At 34.3% G+C, this 18106-nt stretch overlaps 1 protein-coding gene across 5 annotated transcripts in view; it reads right to left on the bottom strand.

Moving 5' to 3' along the window:
• The window catches only part of ABCA5 (ATP binding cassette subfamily A member 5), a 74224-nt gene that overhangs the window by 28156 nt on the left and 27962 nt on the right, over window positions 1-18106 (bottom strand). For all 5 annotated transcript variants that reach the window (XM_027771142.1, XM_006146735.3, XM_014587155.2 and 2 more), the window contains 9 exons: window positions 15413-15523; window positions 13944-14119; window positions 11638-11757; window positions 9941-10079; window positions 9030-9120; window positions 8710-8849; window positions 6856-6975; window positions 4120-4321; window positions 1359-1528 (listed from right to left, as the gene is read on the bottom strand). In XM_027771142.1, coding sequence (XP_027626943.1) covers window positions 1359-1528; window positions 4120-4321; window positions 6856-6975; window positions 8710-8849; window positions 9030-9120; window positions 9941-10079; window positions 11638-11757; window positions 13944-14119; window positions 15413-15523 — 1269 coding nt within the window. The remainder of the gene's footprint in view (window positions 1-1358; window positions 1529-4119; window positions 4322-6855; window positions 6976-8709; window positions 8850-9029; window positions 9121-9940; window positions 10080-11637; window positions 11758-13943; window positions 14120-15412; window positions 15524-18106) is intronic.

Raw genomic sequence — 18106 nt, 5'->3', positions numbered from 1 at the left:
CAGCCAACCATGGTTTGAATCCCAGCTTTGGCAGCTTGAAAAATCACATCAGGCACATATGTAAGAGACAGAATGTGGCTTTTAATACGGCAATTATGGCATGACCAATACCCCAGTAGGGAATGTTTTCTCTCTCTCTATGTTTCTCTCTCCCTCCTTCCCTCCCTCCTTTTCTGTCTCTTTCTGGTGAGTACATATGCCCTCTAGCAATTAAAAAAAAAAAGAAGGGAAGATAGTAGAATACAGGTGACATCTTAGAAATCATTAAACCCTGGGGCTACCAGCGGTTAAGGTGCTGGACTCCCACATGACCAACTACAGTCCAAATCCCGGACCTGGTGGCGTGCTTTTTCATTTTCCCTCTCTCTTCAGTGAGTGCATGTGCCCTGTCGAAAATTTAAAAATAATAATAATAAATTGGGGCCAGCAGGTGGTGTGGGGGGTTAAAGTGCTGGACTCCCACATGGCCAACCATGGTCCTGGTGCTTGCTCGCTCTTGCTCTCTCGCTCTCTCTCTCTCTCTCTGACAAAATTGAAGAAAAAGAAGAATAAACAAAATAAACTACATAATTCTTTTAAAAGATAAATAAATTAAAAATAATAAATATTAATAAAAGAAATTGTTAAACCCCAAAGGAAAAAAAAAAGGTTAGATAAAATGCAACTTTCTAACACATTTCAGCAAGATTAAGCAAATGAGGCTGCTTTGTTTTGCTATAAATTTGCCAAAGTCAGCTAACATTTATTTTCTCTTCAAAAACCTTGAGATTATAAGCTATCTAGGTATGGGTCATCGGAAAAGTCAAGACATAATGCTTCTATGTTTTTCTATGCAAAATGCATCATGACTTTTCCAATGAGCCAATACACAGGATATGCTAGAGAAATGACTAATCATGTATGAGCATAAGTTTGTATTGGGTTTTTCAAATAGTCCTTGAAGGATTACTTAAACATTTCTGTGTAATAACTGCATTTCTGATAAATAACTGTATGAATGCTATATACTTAATATTCTTTCTAAAGAGGTTTTTCAACTTCAGAAGTTTATTTTGCTCATCAAACTTTTGAGGTAAAACATGTTGCTATAAATGTTTCTGTATTTAAAAAAAGGAGATTTTATGATTATAAGCAGTATAAATTAGAATATTTTCAAAACTGCTTTTTAAATTTAAACCAAAATGTCATTACACAGTAGTCAGTATCAGTAACGTAAACATTTCACTTAGTTTAGATTTTTGCAGACAGACCATACCTTTACCTTAAACATATTTCTAAAAATCCAAATCTCTGACCTGTATCTACCCCAACCCCATCCCCCAACCAACACACATTCACAGACCTTCACACACTCTCACCAGTAGAATTTTGAAGAAGCAGACTTGTTTTGTACTTATGAGGTTTATCTCCGGGTTTAAGGAAATATAAGTCTGGAACAAGTTTGGTGGGAACCACAGCATTTTTAAAAGAGTGATGTACCAAGAACATAAAAATCTGAACTGTGAAAAATATTAAAAGCAGAAGCAACCTGAAAGGAAGAAAAAAAAACAAAGCTCTAGATACATATACTTACAAACCTATTAAAGACAGAAAGAAGGAAAATAGAGAGCCAAGACCTTTACGGGATACAGAAATGGATTATTATATGTTGATGACAATGTGTGTATAATGTTCCCAACTGAACTGGTGTGAAGTGTATTCATGTTGGAAAATTCACTTTACAAGCTAAGTGATGTAAAGTGATTGAATGTATAGAACAAATTAAAATAAAATATATTAAATTTTAAAAAGTCTTCCTTCACTTTGGTACAGATATAAACCCCAGATGGTTAAAAGGTAATCACTGAAAACAACCAAAACACAAAACAAAGAAAAAAAACTTAAAAAAATAGAAATTTTACTCCTCAAAATGATCTTATGACAATATTGGAGGAAAAAAAACAATACTGAACAACAAATTTAAAGTTCTAAATGTGTAATTCAGATCAGAGTCATCCTTAAATGTTTACAGGGTATGTAAACATGCAATTATAGCTGGTAAAGAACCAGATATTATTATGCAAAAATAGTTATGTCTTTATACTCCGTAAGGAAATATTTCCTACTCTGCTTCTGTTTCAACCACTCACATTCCATATATTAGCAAAATATTTTAGATATAGGGAAGAAAATAAAAATACAATGAAACTTTAAAATTTCATCTTAATCACAACTTTTTTTCCCCTTGGGTTTTGCCATAGGGCATGTGTGTTCACTGGACCAGAAAGAGAGAGAGAGGAAAAGTAAGAAGTTATCCCCCGAGGGGGGATGGCTACACCACAATCCCTTCTCCTCCAGTCTCCTCTTGGGATTTGAGGCACACATGCACACATGACCAGCGTGGTTTTCAAGCCACCAGGTCTGAGAATACCCACGTGAGGATTTAGTACCTTAACCACCATTTCACTCGCTGGCCTCTATCCTAATTACAATTTATTTTATTTTATTATTTTTAAAGAATTATTTATTTAATTTTATTTGCTCATTTATTTATTTTAATTTGGCCAGAGAGAGACAGAAAGAGAGAGAAAGAGAAAGTGAGAAAGCAAGCCACCAGTTCCAGGACTTGAACCAGGTCCAGGACATGGTTGGCCATATGAGAGTGTCCAGTGCCTTAACCACCACGCCACCTACTGGTCCCCTATCCTAATCACAATTTAATCACCTTAACTGTAGTTGCTCTTCTCAGGAAGCAAGGTGAAATATACTACAATGCCTTCCATCTAGAAGACAGCTACTTATCCTATGAAATATCTCTATATTATATGTGGTAAGTATCACAAGAAGTGGCTAGAGAGTTCAGATCATTACGCTTCAGTTAGCAACTTATCATTTTAAGTACCCTATTTTTTAATTTTTAATTTTTTTAATGCACTCATGTCAGCACCCAGTGGTGACACAGTGGCCTTCTACAAACCAGGAAGAAAGTCCTCACTATAACAGCATTCTAATCTTAGATATCCAACTTCCAGATCTGTAAAAAAAATAAATTTCTTCTGTTTAAGTCACCCAGCAGATGGTGTTTTGTCATGGCAGGTTGAGTTAAGACAATTCTATTGTTTTTCAGTGAGTGTTTATGAAAGTGATGTTAAATTAAATGAACAACATGATTTTTAAAACATTTTTTTTTCTGTAATGCTGACATAGGAATAACTCAGATACTTGACTGACATTTGTTTGATACTGAATAAATTCAGTCAAAAAAGCTAGTAAGTTCTAAGTATTTCAAATATATAACAATACTCTTATTCTTGATTATTAAGCTTTACTCCTATCGGCATTTTGGTTGTAACAAAATGGATGCTCGGAGAATGACAGTGGCTTATGCAATTTTCAAATAATTCAGTGCCTACCATTCTAGGGCAACCCAACAGAAAGGTTCAAGTTAGGCTATCTCACTTTCTTTATATTTATTACAGTTTCTTTGTCTAATAAAACTATGCTTATTTTTCCTGCTATTTATAAAAAGTTAATATAAAAACTAATAGGTACAAAATTAGTTAAAATTATAAATGCAAAATATAATTTAAGATAAAATGACAATTCCAAAATTATGTAATCAGAGAATATTGCTAGTTCTCCATTTTATAAATTATAAATGCTAGTTTTTTTTAAAAAAAAAAAAAAGAAAAAGAGGCTCTAAAGGTACTTGATGAAATTGCTATAAGCAAGGGGCCAGCAGTTGACATAATGGCTGTCACTGGACTCCCATGTAGTCGACTGCAGTTCAAGTCCTGGACCCAGTGGCTTAAACTCACGTCAGGCACGTGTGCCCAAGATCCTGAGAAGAGAATGGAGGAGAAGGGATTGCAGCATGGCCATCCCCCCAAAGGGGTGATTTCTCACTTTCTGTCTCTGTTTTTTTGGTGAGGACAACCGTCTCCTACAGCAAAAACCTCTCAAAAAAAAAAAAAAATTGCTATAAGCAGAATTTTTCCCAGATACTCTAAAATTACAGTAGCAGTCTTTTAAAAGTATATAATTATTTACATGCCTACATTTTAAAATTTGAAAAGGTAAATCCAATTTGAGTAATTAAAAGAGCAACTCTTTAGGCAGAATGGTGGTTATAGTACTTACACTGATCTCACTGATTTACTTTCACGTCTCAAGGTAAGGAGATGAAACCTTGCTATTGTATACACCTGCTGCTTCCAAAGGCTCATGGTGCTCACCAGAGAAGCCTTAGTTTCAGAAAGAATAAGTAAACTCTGTTCCATTTCATCAAAAGATTTTGAATCCATTTCCTCTTCTGGTGGCTGCTGAGTAAATACACTATAATCTATTCACCGAAACAAAACGAGAAGAAAAATTCAGTGTATTTCGATGAAAAACATTTTTGGTGTGTGTAAATTTTTAAGATGCATACACTTGGTTGTAATGAGAAACAAAGTGAAATCTCACATACTTAGGTAGTATCTACTAAAGTTGAATGTACACATATATTATGACCCAAGAAATCCCACTAGGTATAAACCCAATAGAGACATGTGACATGTGTACTGGAGTCATCAGTAGAGACTTACCCAGTATACCCATAAACTGGAAAAAACTCAAATGTCTACCAACATGTGAATGAATAAACAGTTGTGAAATAAGTCTACTAGGCAAGAGTGTAAAACAATGAAAGTGGGCAAATTACTGTACAGCTACAGTACGTGCGTAACAATGTGGTTGAATCTCACAAGCATAATACTGAATAAAAATACATCCTGGATGATTTCACTGTTCAAAAGCAAACTGGATGCACACCCACATTTAACAACTTAGTATCTCTCCATTATATAATACACAAAATTTTACTCTGAACTTTTCTTCTGTGACTACGACATAACATCTTGTCCTCATTATACACTTGACTCCTCTTTCCTCCATGTTGAGTCTTCTCCTGGCTTTCTTCTCTATTAAATTTAGTTTCAGGCTTAGTTTTCAGACAAAATCTGCCCTTCAATTTCATGTTATGTTTTTGAAAGGGTTAACAGTCAAATGCCTATTTCTGTATCATTTCCTGGCATTCTTGAAATAGTACATGATCAAGGACAGTGTAATCATATAGGTTATTATCATAGCACTTAAGAAACAACATTAATAGCAAAAATCTCTCTCAAAAAGAAAAAGGGAAAAAATAATGAACTCAGTAATGTTAAGTATGTTACTCAGACTTACATTAAATATTTACTATTCATTTTCAATTATAGTTAAACATTCTAAATGTATTGGGCTGTCAGGAAAATCATGACATATATTTTTCTATGTAAAAACGTGTCATGACTTTTCCAACAACCCAATATTTGAAATAAAAATTTCCTATCTATTTTCTGCTGAAGTTCTACAAATTAAAATAAAAACGTCTATTTATTTAATGGTACAAATGAAATGCTACATAATTGACAGTTACTCATTTTAAATCAAAAGCAAACATTCAGAAATTTAAATGCTGAAAGACTGACAATTAATGCAAATATTAATGAAAGTGAAATAATTACACAGCTTTTGGAAGAACATTATAACTCTGAACCAACGCATATATTTTTCAACTTATATAATAACATTAAGCAAAATAGATGAGATTAAATCATTTTTATATAGTTATTCATAAACTAGCTCTCATAAATAAAATAAATCTTTGTTAGGAGGCTTTATTTTTAGTTATCTAATTTTATTTAAAGCTGTAAAACTGTCAAAAAAAGGTTTCTTTTCTAAATTCTTCCACAATTTGTGAGGATGAATTAAAAGCAGAATGTCAACTTCATCATCTCAAGCTTTCAAACGGAAAACCTTCAAAATCAGAATAATAGTTCAGATAAATATTTCTTGATCCAGACATGACAGGAGAAAAATGAAGGACCCAAAAGTACATTGTTTCTCAGACTGCATTTGAAAGTGAGCATAAGGCATCATAAAGGTATGAATACAAGAGCAATTTTAAAGTGGACAATGCTAGCAAACTATCGTTTCTTCACAATGCCAATCTTAAAATTTGACCACTAAAACCATGAATAATAAAATCCTAGTAATCATTTTTTATCAAGTTTCAGATTTAGTTTAGCATGAAAGAGGTTCATTTCATGATGACATACTTAGCTTTTTTCTTGACTTTGGTCTCACAATGATTTTAATCATTAGCCACTCAACATTCCTGCACAATGTACTGAAAGCATCTTGACTCTTTTAACAAACTATGAACTAACATCTAGCTTCCTTCACTCTCTGGACCTACCACCACAACCATCTTGCTAATGTTCAATCTTTAGAAAATTATCCTTAACTCACATTCTCACCTTAACCTGCACATATCCAACTTGCTTCTTCTTGCACAACAGAAGCAGGCTCATCAAGGTCACCCCTGGATGCTATATGACTGAGTTTCCATCTTTGATGGAACTAAACAATCTTCTGTCCTTATCTTATTCTTGACAGTTACTCTCTCCTGGAACACCATTTTTTCCTAGGCTTTTGCATCTCCTTTTTTTTTTTTTTTTTTGCACAAGAAAGCACAATAATGGTTCCTTCTTGGATAGCTCATTCTGGCTTCTTCTCCACTCATCCTCAGGGCTTGCCCCTCAACTCCTTCTAAACACTCTACCTCAGTGATTTCATCCATTTCTGTAATACCTTCTATTATGTGTTAGCTCAGAATTTCTATCTTCACTCTAACATCTTCACTTAGCTCCAGATGCAATTCAAACGCTAGAACCAAAATTTACATCTGGATTCCTTCTTTCCAAAAACCTGTCCTTCCTCTCTTCTCAGGAAATGGCAATTCTATTCCCATATGTCTGGTTCATTACTTAAAATGTTTTGATCTATTTTTACCTGCTTGGTCAATTTCTGCTTCAACTTCCAGCTTTAAGAACACATCTTCTAAAGTCGTCAGGGAAACACCGTAAGAAATAACACCCAAATTTGAGTGAGTGTCTAGAGCAAAAAACAAACCTAAAAGAAAAAAGAAAAGAACACTTTATGTGGGGTCTTCAAAAGTTAATGGAAAATGAGTATTACAAAAATACTACATGTGAATTTCAAAAATTTTTTTACCAAAATAAAATCATATTTCATTCCATTTTTTACAAACATTTTTAAATTCCCTCCTAAATTAAGTATTGTGTTATAAGTTATTTTAAAATATTCTCTAAAAATAGAATATGACTCAATTTATCTGCTAGCACAGTGATTCTCAAACTTTTATATATGGGCTATATCTATTAGATACTTATCATATGATAAAATTAAAAATTATTTCATAATTCTTTAAATTACTATTAAAACAAACACATACTGGAAAATACAGAGAAACCCTTTACATATATATTCATTTCTTAAAACAACAAAAATAAACCTACTATATGTTAGAAAAATCTATTTTTGAAAACTATATTTTCGTAACAAAATATAATGAGTAGAGGGCATTGTTTAATATTTTCACAAATCTCTAATGTCTTTCTTAGTAAAGGACAGATGAATTCTTATATTTCTTTTTGTATTCAGTTTATTGAGATAGCATATATGTCATGTAGTATCTCAAAAATACTGTAATCATAAGAAACTGAAAGTCAAAAAGGCAAATAACATCTTGGTATTAATGACAAAAAATTGTTGACCTCATGAACTCCTTTGAGACATCTTAGAGTCCACCCTCTGCCAGAGTTCCCCAAACACATTTTGAAATATAGGGGAATACTGTGAGAATTCACCAAAGTAACATGAAAAGCAAGAAAGAATGGCCATGAAGACATGAGTCTGGAACCGGTTTGTGTGGGTTCAAAATTCAGCTCCAACACTTTCTACCTATGTTACCCTCGAAAAGTTCTTTAAATCTTTCTATGCCTCAGTTTCCTCAATTATAAAATAGAGGCAATTACAGTATTCATCTCACATATTTATTAAAATAGTGGGATGACTAAATAAACTAATAATTGTAAAAGATACTGATCAGCATCTGGCACAAAATTAGCACTACAGAAAAATTATTAGAGGATAGGAGATAAGAGAATATAAGAAGACAGTATGATAGGCAGGGTGCATTAAATTGGCACATGTACTTCATTGAAGTTATTAGTGATCTCTCTTTTAAAGAAACCAATTAAGCTAGTATAGAAAATATTTTTCTAATTACTAGGTAAATATTATGGGAATTCTGCACAACATATCAAACATATCCATATCCATAATAGCCTACTGGCTACTAAGTAATTGCTAACAGAAGGAGAGTAACTTTGAGTTTATGGTTATAAAGTAGAAAAATGCATCAATTAAAATCATTCAAGGTTTTGGGACCAGCAGTTAGTGTATGGCCTAGTAAATGGAGGCACTAGATCCCACACAGCCAGGTATATAGTTCAAATCCTGGACTCAGAAGCTTAAAAAATTCATCTGGCGTGTATGTGTGCCCAAAATCCTGAAAGGAAGGATAAATAAAGGAGACAGGATTGTGGCATAACCACACCCCACTTGGGGGTGCTTTCTCTCTCTCCCTCTCTGTCTCTCTCTCTCTAGCAAGTACATGTACCTTCTGGCAAATGTAAGGGGAAAAAAAGAGAGAAAGGAAATTAACTCTGGCCACCTAAGAACATAAAATTATTACACAGAGAAGTAGACAAAAGGAAATCAAGAAAGCCTATTCCAAACATAAGATCGCAGTTCAATATCCAAGAAATGGAAAGTTAATACCTGAAAATTTGTCCATGTCCTTGAAAGGTAAGCTATATACAAGTTGTTGATCATTTTGTTGCAATACGGTAGCTCCAGGTATATGCTGTCTAACCAGTGAAGAAAGAGATTCTGTGGCACAGTATCTGTCTATATACATGCTAGAGAAAACCAAAAATTATAATTCTTAGGATTTCTCAATAAACAGCCAAAAGCAAATTCTAAATGCTTAAACCTAGTGCTATATAAGACAGTCAAAGCACATTACGACAAACTCTAAAAATAACAATAGTAGATCAAGGCTATAGTGAAGAACAATGTCAGTAAAGAATGGGTGATACCTCAGGCGGTAGCCGATACCCCATTTACTTTTGAGGAAAATTGAAGAACCAACACATTTCAACATTCCTTGTGATATGACAGCTTTCCTATCTGCAAACAGAGATTTACATTTCAATTCCAAGTTAATAATGGTATTAATAATTAGTATTTACGTTTTATGGACTATCACAGGTGAGATTTTCATGGACTATCTCACTATTCTCAAAACATACAGCGTTGGCACACTAAGTCTAAACCATACAAACAATGTGGCTTTATGCTAAAAACCTACTTTGTTTCTGAGAGTCTGTAAGTTTGGTATGTGCTGGGCAGAGAGTTCCTATGTGGCCAGCATCCAATAAGAACCTTAAACATTGAGTCCTTAATGAGCTTCCCCCAAAGACATTTCACACGTTATTACACCTCAATCCTGGAAAAATTAAGAGCATCTGTGTGACTCCACTGGGAGAGGACTCTTGAAAGCTTGTAGATGCTTTATTCCAGAGTTTGTCTATCTCTCTTTTCCTTTTGCTAATACTGCTTTGTATTCTTTTGCTACAGTAAGCCACAGCCATGAATGTAGTAACTACATGCTGAATTCTGTCCATCTCCCAGGAAATTGCTGAATGTGGGGTCATCTGGAGGATTCCCAACACAAAAATATACAAGGATACTTCAAAAAGTTCATGAAAAATAGTTAAAATACAAGTTCTTTGGGTGCAGAAAAATTTTAATCCATGAATAGTTTTCCATACTATACATTTTCCATGAAATTTTTGAAGACAGCTCTCTCATATAACTTGTAAAAAATTTAAAACTTTTCTATGAATATATATTATTATATATATTTTCTATTTAGTTCTCAGGGTTTCTGTATGTGAACTTTCCTTCTAGCCCATGATCTTCTTCAAAAATAAAGCAAAGATCTCACCAGCAAGAATGTCAGCTTCATCCATGAAATGAGTACTAAACACAGTCACCCGGTTGGCTTTTCTGTATTTTAAAAGATTCCAAACAATATGACGAGAACAGGGGTCCATTCCAGCTGTCGGCTCATCTAGCAATAGTACCTGTGGGAAAAGGGGTGTGGAAGAGCAGGGAATCCTCAAGAAAACTAAAATATAAAATTCCGCGGATAATTAAAGAAGGTATTATTTTCGATCAGAAATAAATTAGACCTGAGTTTTTCACTCATATTTGAGTTCACATAAATTTTGCAAATTATGAGTTTAGCATGTGACTATTTTCCTTGGTTTAACTGCAAACAACAAATGTCTGTAATACCTGAGACCTAACTATAATAACAATCAGATAAATAAACTAAAAAACAAAACATTAACTATATTGTTATTTTTCTTAACCATTAAATTTGCACATATAAAAATTACTTTTTAGAGAAGTACATCCTATATTTCAACACTATTTTTAATTTAGGAAAGATGGTGGTGGGGGTGAGAGGAAGATCAATTAGCACAGCCAGAATCTGCACTCATCCCCAAGTTGCAGCAACGAAGGAGAATGAGGCAGGATGGTGATCAGTGAGGCCCCTGGCTACAGGCATACCACCTGGCATTGTTCTAGGACTGTGCAATGCAGCTCATCAGGACAGAAAACAGCACAGAATAAACAACCAAATTCAAGGTAGCAGGACAGTGGTGAGCTGAACCATTCCTATGATTTTGTTCCATTTTTAAACTTTTTTCAAAAGAATTATTTTATTTAACTTTATTTATTTGTTTATTTTAATTTGACCACAGAGGGACAGAGAAAGAAAGAGGGAAAGTGAAAAAGCAAGCTGCCAGCTCTGGGTGTCAAACCGCGGTCAGCCATGTGGGAGTCTAGCACCTTTAACCATCACACCACCTGCTGGCCTGTTCTCTTTTTAAACTTTTATTAAAAACTTTTACAAGTATATTTTAAGAACTAGTGACTATTAATCTATTATAGCTGCCATTCAAATTATTTTTGGTCATATTTTCTTCAGATAATTTTAAGAACTGTAACAGTGCAAATATAAACTAAATTTCATTCCTTTCATTCTCCTTCCTTTTATAATTTTTTTTTTTCCAATTTGCCAGATGGCACATGTATTTACCAAAGGAAGGACAGAAAGAAAGAGAAAGCAAGAAAGCACCTCCCATGGGGCACGGCCAAACTGCAATCCCCTTACTTCTACTCCTCCCTCTCCATGGGACTCTGGCCATGGATGCACATGTACCCAGCATGCCCCTCAAGCCACTGGGTCCAGGAATAAAACCACGCAGCCAAATGGGATCCAGCTTCCTCAACCATCAGGTCACAGGCTAACCATTCATTCTCCTTCATAAAGGTTACCAGTATGTGGGCATTTCAAAACATTTGTGAAAAACTTAAAGCATGAGTTTATTTGGGTACCAAAATATTTCAAATCCATGCATAATTTTTTCATAATATGCATTTCATTTGAAGATACTTTAATTCATGTTAATTATCTTTCTGATTCAGTTTTAAAGCCTTATTACTATGATTACATTCATAACATATATTTTATATATGTTTAAAATCTACATAATGTATTACATATTTTTTTACAGCCTGCTTTTATAATACAACATAATTTATGATCTCATCAGTGAAACTAATATTTACCTTTGGATTTCCAAGAACAGCAATTCCTAAAGACAGCTTTCTTTTTTGACCACCACTTAATTTTTTAGCTTGGTTATCTTTGATAGCCTGCATGTCTAAATCTAGTAAAACCTTCTGCACCTGTAAAATTAAAGTAGAGCAATATTATTTTCAATATCACACTATTCACATAATTATCAATATTAATTTTTTAAGAATCTTAAGTCTTAAAGTATTAGGTATTTTTTAAATATTTAATTAATACAAGTTTTTAAAATTTTCTTAAATTTTTGTTTTGTTTTGTTTTGTTTTGTCATAGGGCACGTGTGCTCACCAGAGACAGACAGAGATAGAGAGAGAGAAAGTGTGAAATCACCCCCCCCCCTCCCTGGTGGGATGGCCATACCATAATCCCTTTTCTTCCATTTCCCTGTTGGTTTATTTTTTAAAATCATTATTAAATTGTATTTTTTTTTAAACATTTGACACTTACAGCTTTACAGTACACAAAATGAATTTTCCCAGCATGAAATCTCTTGGGATTTTAAGTACACAGGCATACACACACTCCCAGCATGATTTTAAAGCCACCTGGTCTAAAACTCACTGTGGTCAGCCATGAGGGAATCCAGTGCCTTAACTACCATGCCTCCTACTCACTCCAGTTTTTATAATTGTCTATTTTTTATTTTGCTATAGGGTGCAAGTGTTCATGAGAGAGAAACAGGGTGGGGGTTGGTCACATCCCAATCTCCTCTCCTCCATTCTCCTCTCAGAATTTTGGGCACACATGCAAATGAGCCTGGTGTGTTTTTGAACCACCAGGTCCAGGACTTGAACCTCACAGTTGGCCATGTGGGATCCAGCCTCCTTCACCACTGCATCACTGGTGGACCCAAACTAATACAATTTTTTTCAGTAATTTTAATCAACTTTAAAATTGCTCTTTTATGGAACTTAAATTTTTTTTTGGGGGGAGAGATTTTTGCTATAGGGCATGTGTGCTCGCCAGACAGACAGAGACAAACAGAAGGCGAGAAATCACCCCCCAGTGGGGATGGCCATGCTGCCATCCCTTCTCCTCCATTCTCCTCTCGGGATCTTGGGCATGCACGCACATGTGCTCGGCGTGAGTTTTAAGTTACCGGGTCCAGGACATGAACCGTGGTCAACTACACGGGAGTCCAGCGACATAGCGATTACACTAACTGCTGGTCCCTGAAACTTAATTTTTAAAATTATTTATTTACTTAATTTTTTGTTACTATTATTTAATTTGACCAGAGAGAGATAGAAAGAGAAAGGGAAAGTGAGAAAGCAGGCCGCCAGGTCCAGTACTCCAACCACAGTCGGCCACGTGGGAGTCCAACACCTTAACCACCACACTACCATGACAGCCCAAAGAACTTAAATTTTTTAAAGTTGTTGTTTTTCCTAAAACAGCATCTCTATCTCTTGACCTAGCCTCCAGAGTAGCTGGGACTCTCATGCCACTATGCCTTGAACTTTAGGGAAGGCTAGAAATGGAATAGGGCAGCCCACCTGGCCTCAGCCTGCTGAGTAGCAGCATCTAGCAGCACAGGCTACCTAGGCTGGGCCCTGGAACTTAATTTTGACATATATTCATACACAATTTTGAAAATAATAAGTAACAATATTCTTGAGGCAAAGGTCTTTTACTTTTGTGCCTTCCTGGGTAACAAGGCAAAATAAAAGATCAGTGTGAAGTCTCTGAGTGTATGTGGAGGTGGAGGAGGTAGAGAAGCAGCAGAGGGGAAGGGAGGAAAGTGGAAATAGATGAGGAAAAAGGAAAGGTGAGACAAAAGAAAAGGAGAGGAGGGAAAGACAGGGGAGGGGAGAAGAGTCCATACTCCTGATAAAATAAGGACTATTTTATGTGTGTTAAAACATTTACTCCAAGGGCCAACAGGTAGTGTAGTGGTTAAGATGATGGACTCCCACATGACTAACAACGGTGTGAGTCCCAGACTCAGAAGCTTGAAACCCACGCCAAGCCCATGTGCCTGCATTCCCAAAATCTCAAGAGAAAGGGTGAGAAGGGTCTGTGGTGAGAGGGCAGGGGGGTGATTTCTCACTTTCTCTATCTCTGTCTCTCCAGAGAGCCAACACACCCTATAGCAAAATCCTCTCTCTTAAAAAACAACAAAACACTGTATTTCAAATTCTAATTCTTTCTAATGAATTTCTATTTACCGATTCAGAGCAAAAAATGTAGATATTCAAGCATAATTTTACTTTATAAGTTATTACAAAAGGTAATTAATTTATAGGAAATAAAAGTAAAGATTTTTATATAAGTAACATACTTCTTGAATTATATTGTTGGCTGGTATTCCTCTGATTGAAGCCAAAATTGATAAATTTTCTTCTACTGTCAAAACATCAAAGTGTATATCTAACTGTGGACAAATGCCAATCATTTTTCTTGCTTCAAACATTTCATCTATTTCTGAGACTCTGTATCCATATATAGAAGCAAATCCTAAAAACAAAATGTATATTTAAGTTTATATTAAGTACCTTAAGGATCTAACAATGTATACTTGTTTTTGTATCCTAATACCTTAGTTATTTGCCTGTAATAGACTTTGGTTGTAATAGAAACACGAGATAATAATTAATTACAAATTCAGAAGATATAATGCACCCTCAATTTCCATTTTATTGGTGATATACTTCCACTTAAATTTCAATCTTATTTTCTTTCACTTCTAGTCATATTAAATAGTGAAAAAAGGTACTAGAAGCTTAATACATTAAACATAAACATCTATTGGTGCATTATTTACATTTATATTCCAGAATAACTTTCCTTCATTTCCAGACATTATGTAATAGTGAAAAGATCAAAGAACTAAAGGTTTTATCCTTGCTAGGTAGGATATGATGTATGATCTTAAGCAAATTGCTTAATCTCTCAGAATTCCAGTTTTTCTCATCTATAAGCCAAATACTAATATATTTTATGTAAGAACTATTAAAACAATGAAATAACAGATAGAGAATTGTAACAAAAATCATTAAGTCTTTTATAAATGTAAAGTATTACACTTGCTACTAAAGAGTGACATTAATAAGGATAAATAACAAAATCAAACTAATTTTAAAAATTATATTTAAAAGGTTAAAATGCAGACTCAATATAATTTGGCCCTTTTGTAAAGTAAAATATTTTACTGTAGTAATGTATTGCCACTCTATTTGCTTCTTGTGGAAATATTGGGCACTATTTTGAAATGTAACTGATAGGATAATAATACATCAAAATTATGTTTTTTTTAGTTACTGCTCTTAAAATTCTATTTTAGGAGACAGTGTTGACATTTATCACTCATTCCTTTTAAACTACTGATGCATATTTAGAAATCTGTATTTATTTTTTCAATCTGAAATAAGTCTATAGGTCTGATTTAATTTTTAATTACTGACTTACCCTTCCTTATAAATGAAGAATGAGCACGAAAACACAGATACAACATACATGTGTGTGTATAATATGTGATGTAAATGTATACAAAATAGAGCCTATTACTAATAGTAAGTATAATGGAATCATTGCTATTTTCTATTTGATAAACAACCAAATGTATAGTCAAAACAGAGAAACGTTTTTCTGAAAAAGGAGAAAATACCTTTACAGGACAGAAGTTTGGTCCCAAATCATTGACAAAAATCCTTCAGTATATTTAGGCATAATTATATCGTGATCCTTTAGTTAATCACACTATGAAATAAAAGGAAGTAAGAGATTATTTCCCTAAGTCAGAAAACTTACCATCAGAAGGTGGGCACAATCCACAAAGAATGTTCATCAATGTACTTTTTCCTGTCCCACTGTGGCCAAGTAAGGCAGTTATCTGACCCTCATAGATGTCAAAAGACAAATCTAATTCAGGGGAAAAAAAAGACTCAAATGTGATTTTTATTTCTGTTCAGCTATATAAGATAACTCATAATACTTGAGCAATTCTAAAGTAAGGTAATAAAGTTAAAGATATTTTTTAAGTCACCAGCATACTGTATAGCAGGTTAAATAGCTTTCTTATTATAGTCAATGGCATAAATTTTAAGAAAATAAAAATAAACTTTTATTTATTTTTTTCATATAGTAAGATTTTAGGAGGGAGTACACACACTTTCAGAGTTTTCTACACCAACTTTAAAACAAATAATTTTTTTCACCAAAAGTATTTAAAGGTATGTTAAATACTCTCTCTCTGTTATGTGTCTCTCTATCTCTGTCTCTGTCTCTCTCTCTCACACACACACACACATGTAAACAAAACACTAGAAATTAACTAATAGTACAGAAATGGCTAGGTAAATACTTGAAAGGATTTTTTTGTAAGTATAGCAAAACGGAAAGTCTACTGAAGACAGGGGAAGGAAAAACAGAGCTCCCAAGGGAGGGGTTTCAAAAAATGGGTTGCCAAGCAAGAACTGTGGCAAGGAGTTTTCATTTGGGTCAGTAAGTCTTTGTCTTTGTCCAAGTCTTTGTCCAGACTTGGGTCTAAATAGGGCTGAAAAATAGTAAAGCACTGGCTTACAAGTCAATTAAAAGGCAAAGATGTATAACATCTCAGGCAACTACATAAAAATAGACTACATAACTAAAAAGCTAGAAGGATAGTGGGAAACTACATAATAATAAAAAAATACTGAATTGCTGGAAGATGAGAAACCATGTGGAACAGATGCAAACAGCTGTACCTACAGCACACTAGAGGAATCAGCCTATTAACAGACAATTACATGAGGCCGTAGTAAAGCACAAATTCACTGCCAGATCATCCACACTGTGACTGTAGAACTTTCCAGCTAAACCAGAGACTCTTTATGAATAGTAAAATACTGGTTGCTTTATGTCATTAAACCTTAGTGTCATTTACAGTGTAGAAATAGATCTGATCACATATCAAGAAGCTAGAAAAAGCTGCACAAATTAAACTCAAAGACAGTGATGTAAATCAATAAAATGCAAAGCTTATGACAGAGAAAATCAACAAAGTCCAAAGTTGATTCCTGGAAAGATTAATTAAATTAATTCACAAACTGTAAGACCCACTAAACCCCAAATACATTATAAATTACTAAATATACAATGAAAAGGGGGACATAATTCCACAGATATAGATATTTATGAAAAGCCTGCAAAAATCAATTTTGGAAATTAAAATGAAATTAACAAAGTCCTTGAGAATAAATAACATACCAAAATAAATACACTGGTGGACATAAACAAGCTGATTCTAAAACTGACATGGAAATATAAAGAACTTAAATATAATATTTAAAGTTATCAAGACCCAGCCCAGCAGGTAGTATGCATGGTGGTTAAGGCTCTGTACTCCCATACAGCTGACCACAGTTTGAGTCCCAGACCTTGTGGCTTGCTTTCTCACTTTTCCTTTCTCTTTCTCCTCTCTGTCTCATTGGTGAGCACAAATATTCTATAGCAAGCTTGAAAAATAATAATGGTAATAATAAATAAAACAAGTAATTCTTCAGAAAGTTAACAAGACTAACTAGAAAGCTACCGTAGTTAAAACAGCAGATAGATAGAGGTAAATGGGCCAGGGGAAGAGAATAGAATACAGAAGCTAAAGCAAACATGACCACTTGATTTAATTTTTAAACATAGTTAACATATGGTTGACATACAATAAACTGTACATACGTAAATAATTTGATGAGCTTTGACAGGTTTACAACTGTAAAAGCATCATGACTATCAAGTTAATAAACATATTCTTCTCCCACAAAAAGTTCCTTGTGCCCCTTTGACAATTCTTCACTCTGCCTCTTCTCATCCACTCTCCACCAACTTACCTGCTTTCTTTCATTATACTTCGCATTTCTGTAACTTTGTATAAATGGACTTATACAAATGTACTCTTTAAGTCTGGCTTCTTTCACTCATATGGCAAAACCAAAGTGACACCATCTTGAAGCTAATCTGCCATCTCTACCAACCTGACATTGGCAAGACCCCAAGCTCCTAGGCTACACTCCCCAGGTTAAAATGTAGCCTAAACCATTACAACAAGCAAGCCTATAATCCCTATCAAAGGAGTGGTACGTCTCTGATTATAGTTAAGCTACAATATTAATATGTTGCATTGCTCTATACATCCCTCAAATGCCTCCCTATGATCTTCCCCATTCCTCTTATATACAACTCTCTTCACCACTTTACTGGCTATTTAAGCATATACTTTGGGGGAGAAAGGCATGAATATCTACTTATCTTGTGGCCACCCAATACCTTGTTTCTGTCTATAAACTCCCTATCAAATTATTTTTTGCTTGTTTTTTGTTTTTGTTATAGCGCCTGCACGCTTGCTGGAGAGAGACAGAGAGGGAAAGTGAGAAATCACTCCCTTGGGAGGATGGCCACATTCCCTTCTTTTTTCTTCCTGGGATTTAGGGCACAAACGCACACAGATCTGGGGTGTTTTATTAAGCAGCC

The sequence above is a fragment of the Tupaia chinensis genome, unplaced genomic scaffold (genome assembly GCF_000334495.1).
Source record: "Tupaia chinensis unplaced genomic scaffold, TupChi_1.0 Scaffold000187_1, whole genome shotgun sequence".
Classification (NCBI taxonomy): Eukaryota; Metazoa; Chordata; class Mammalia; order Scandentia; family Tupaiidae; genus Tupaia; species Tupaia belangeri.
This window is presented reverse-complemented; position numbering and strand designations above follow the sequence as displayed.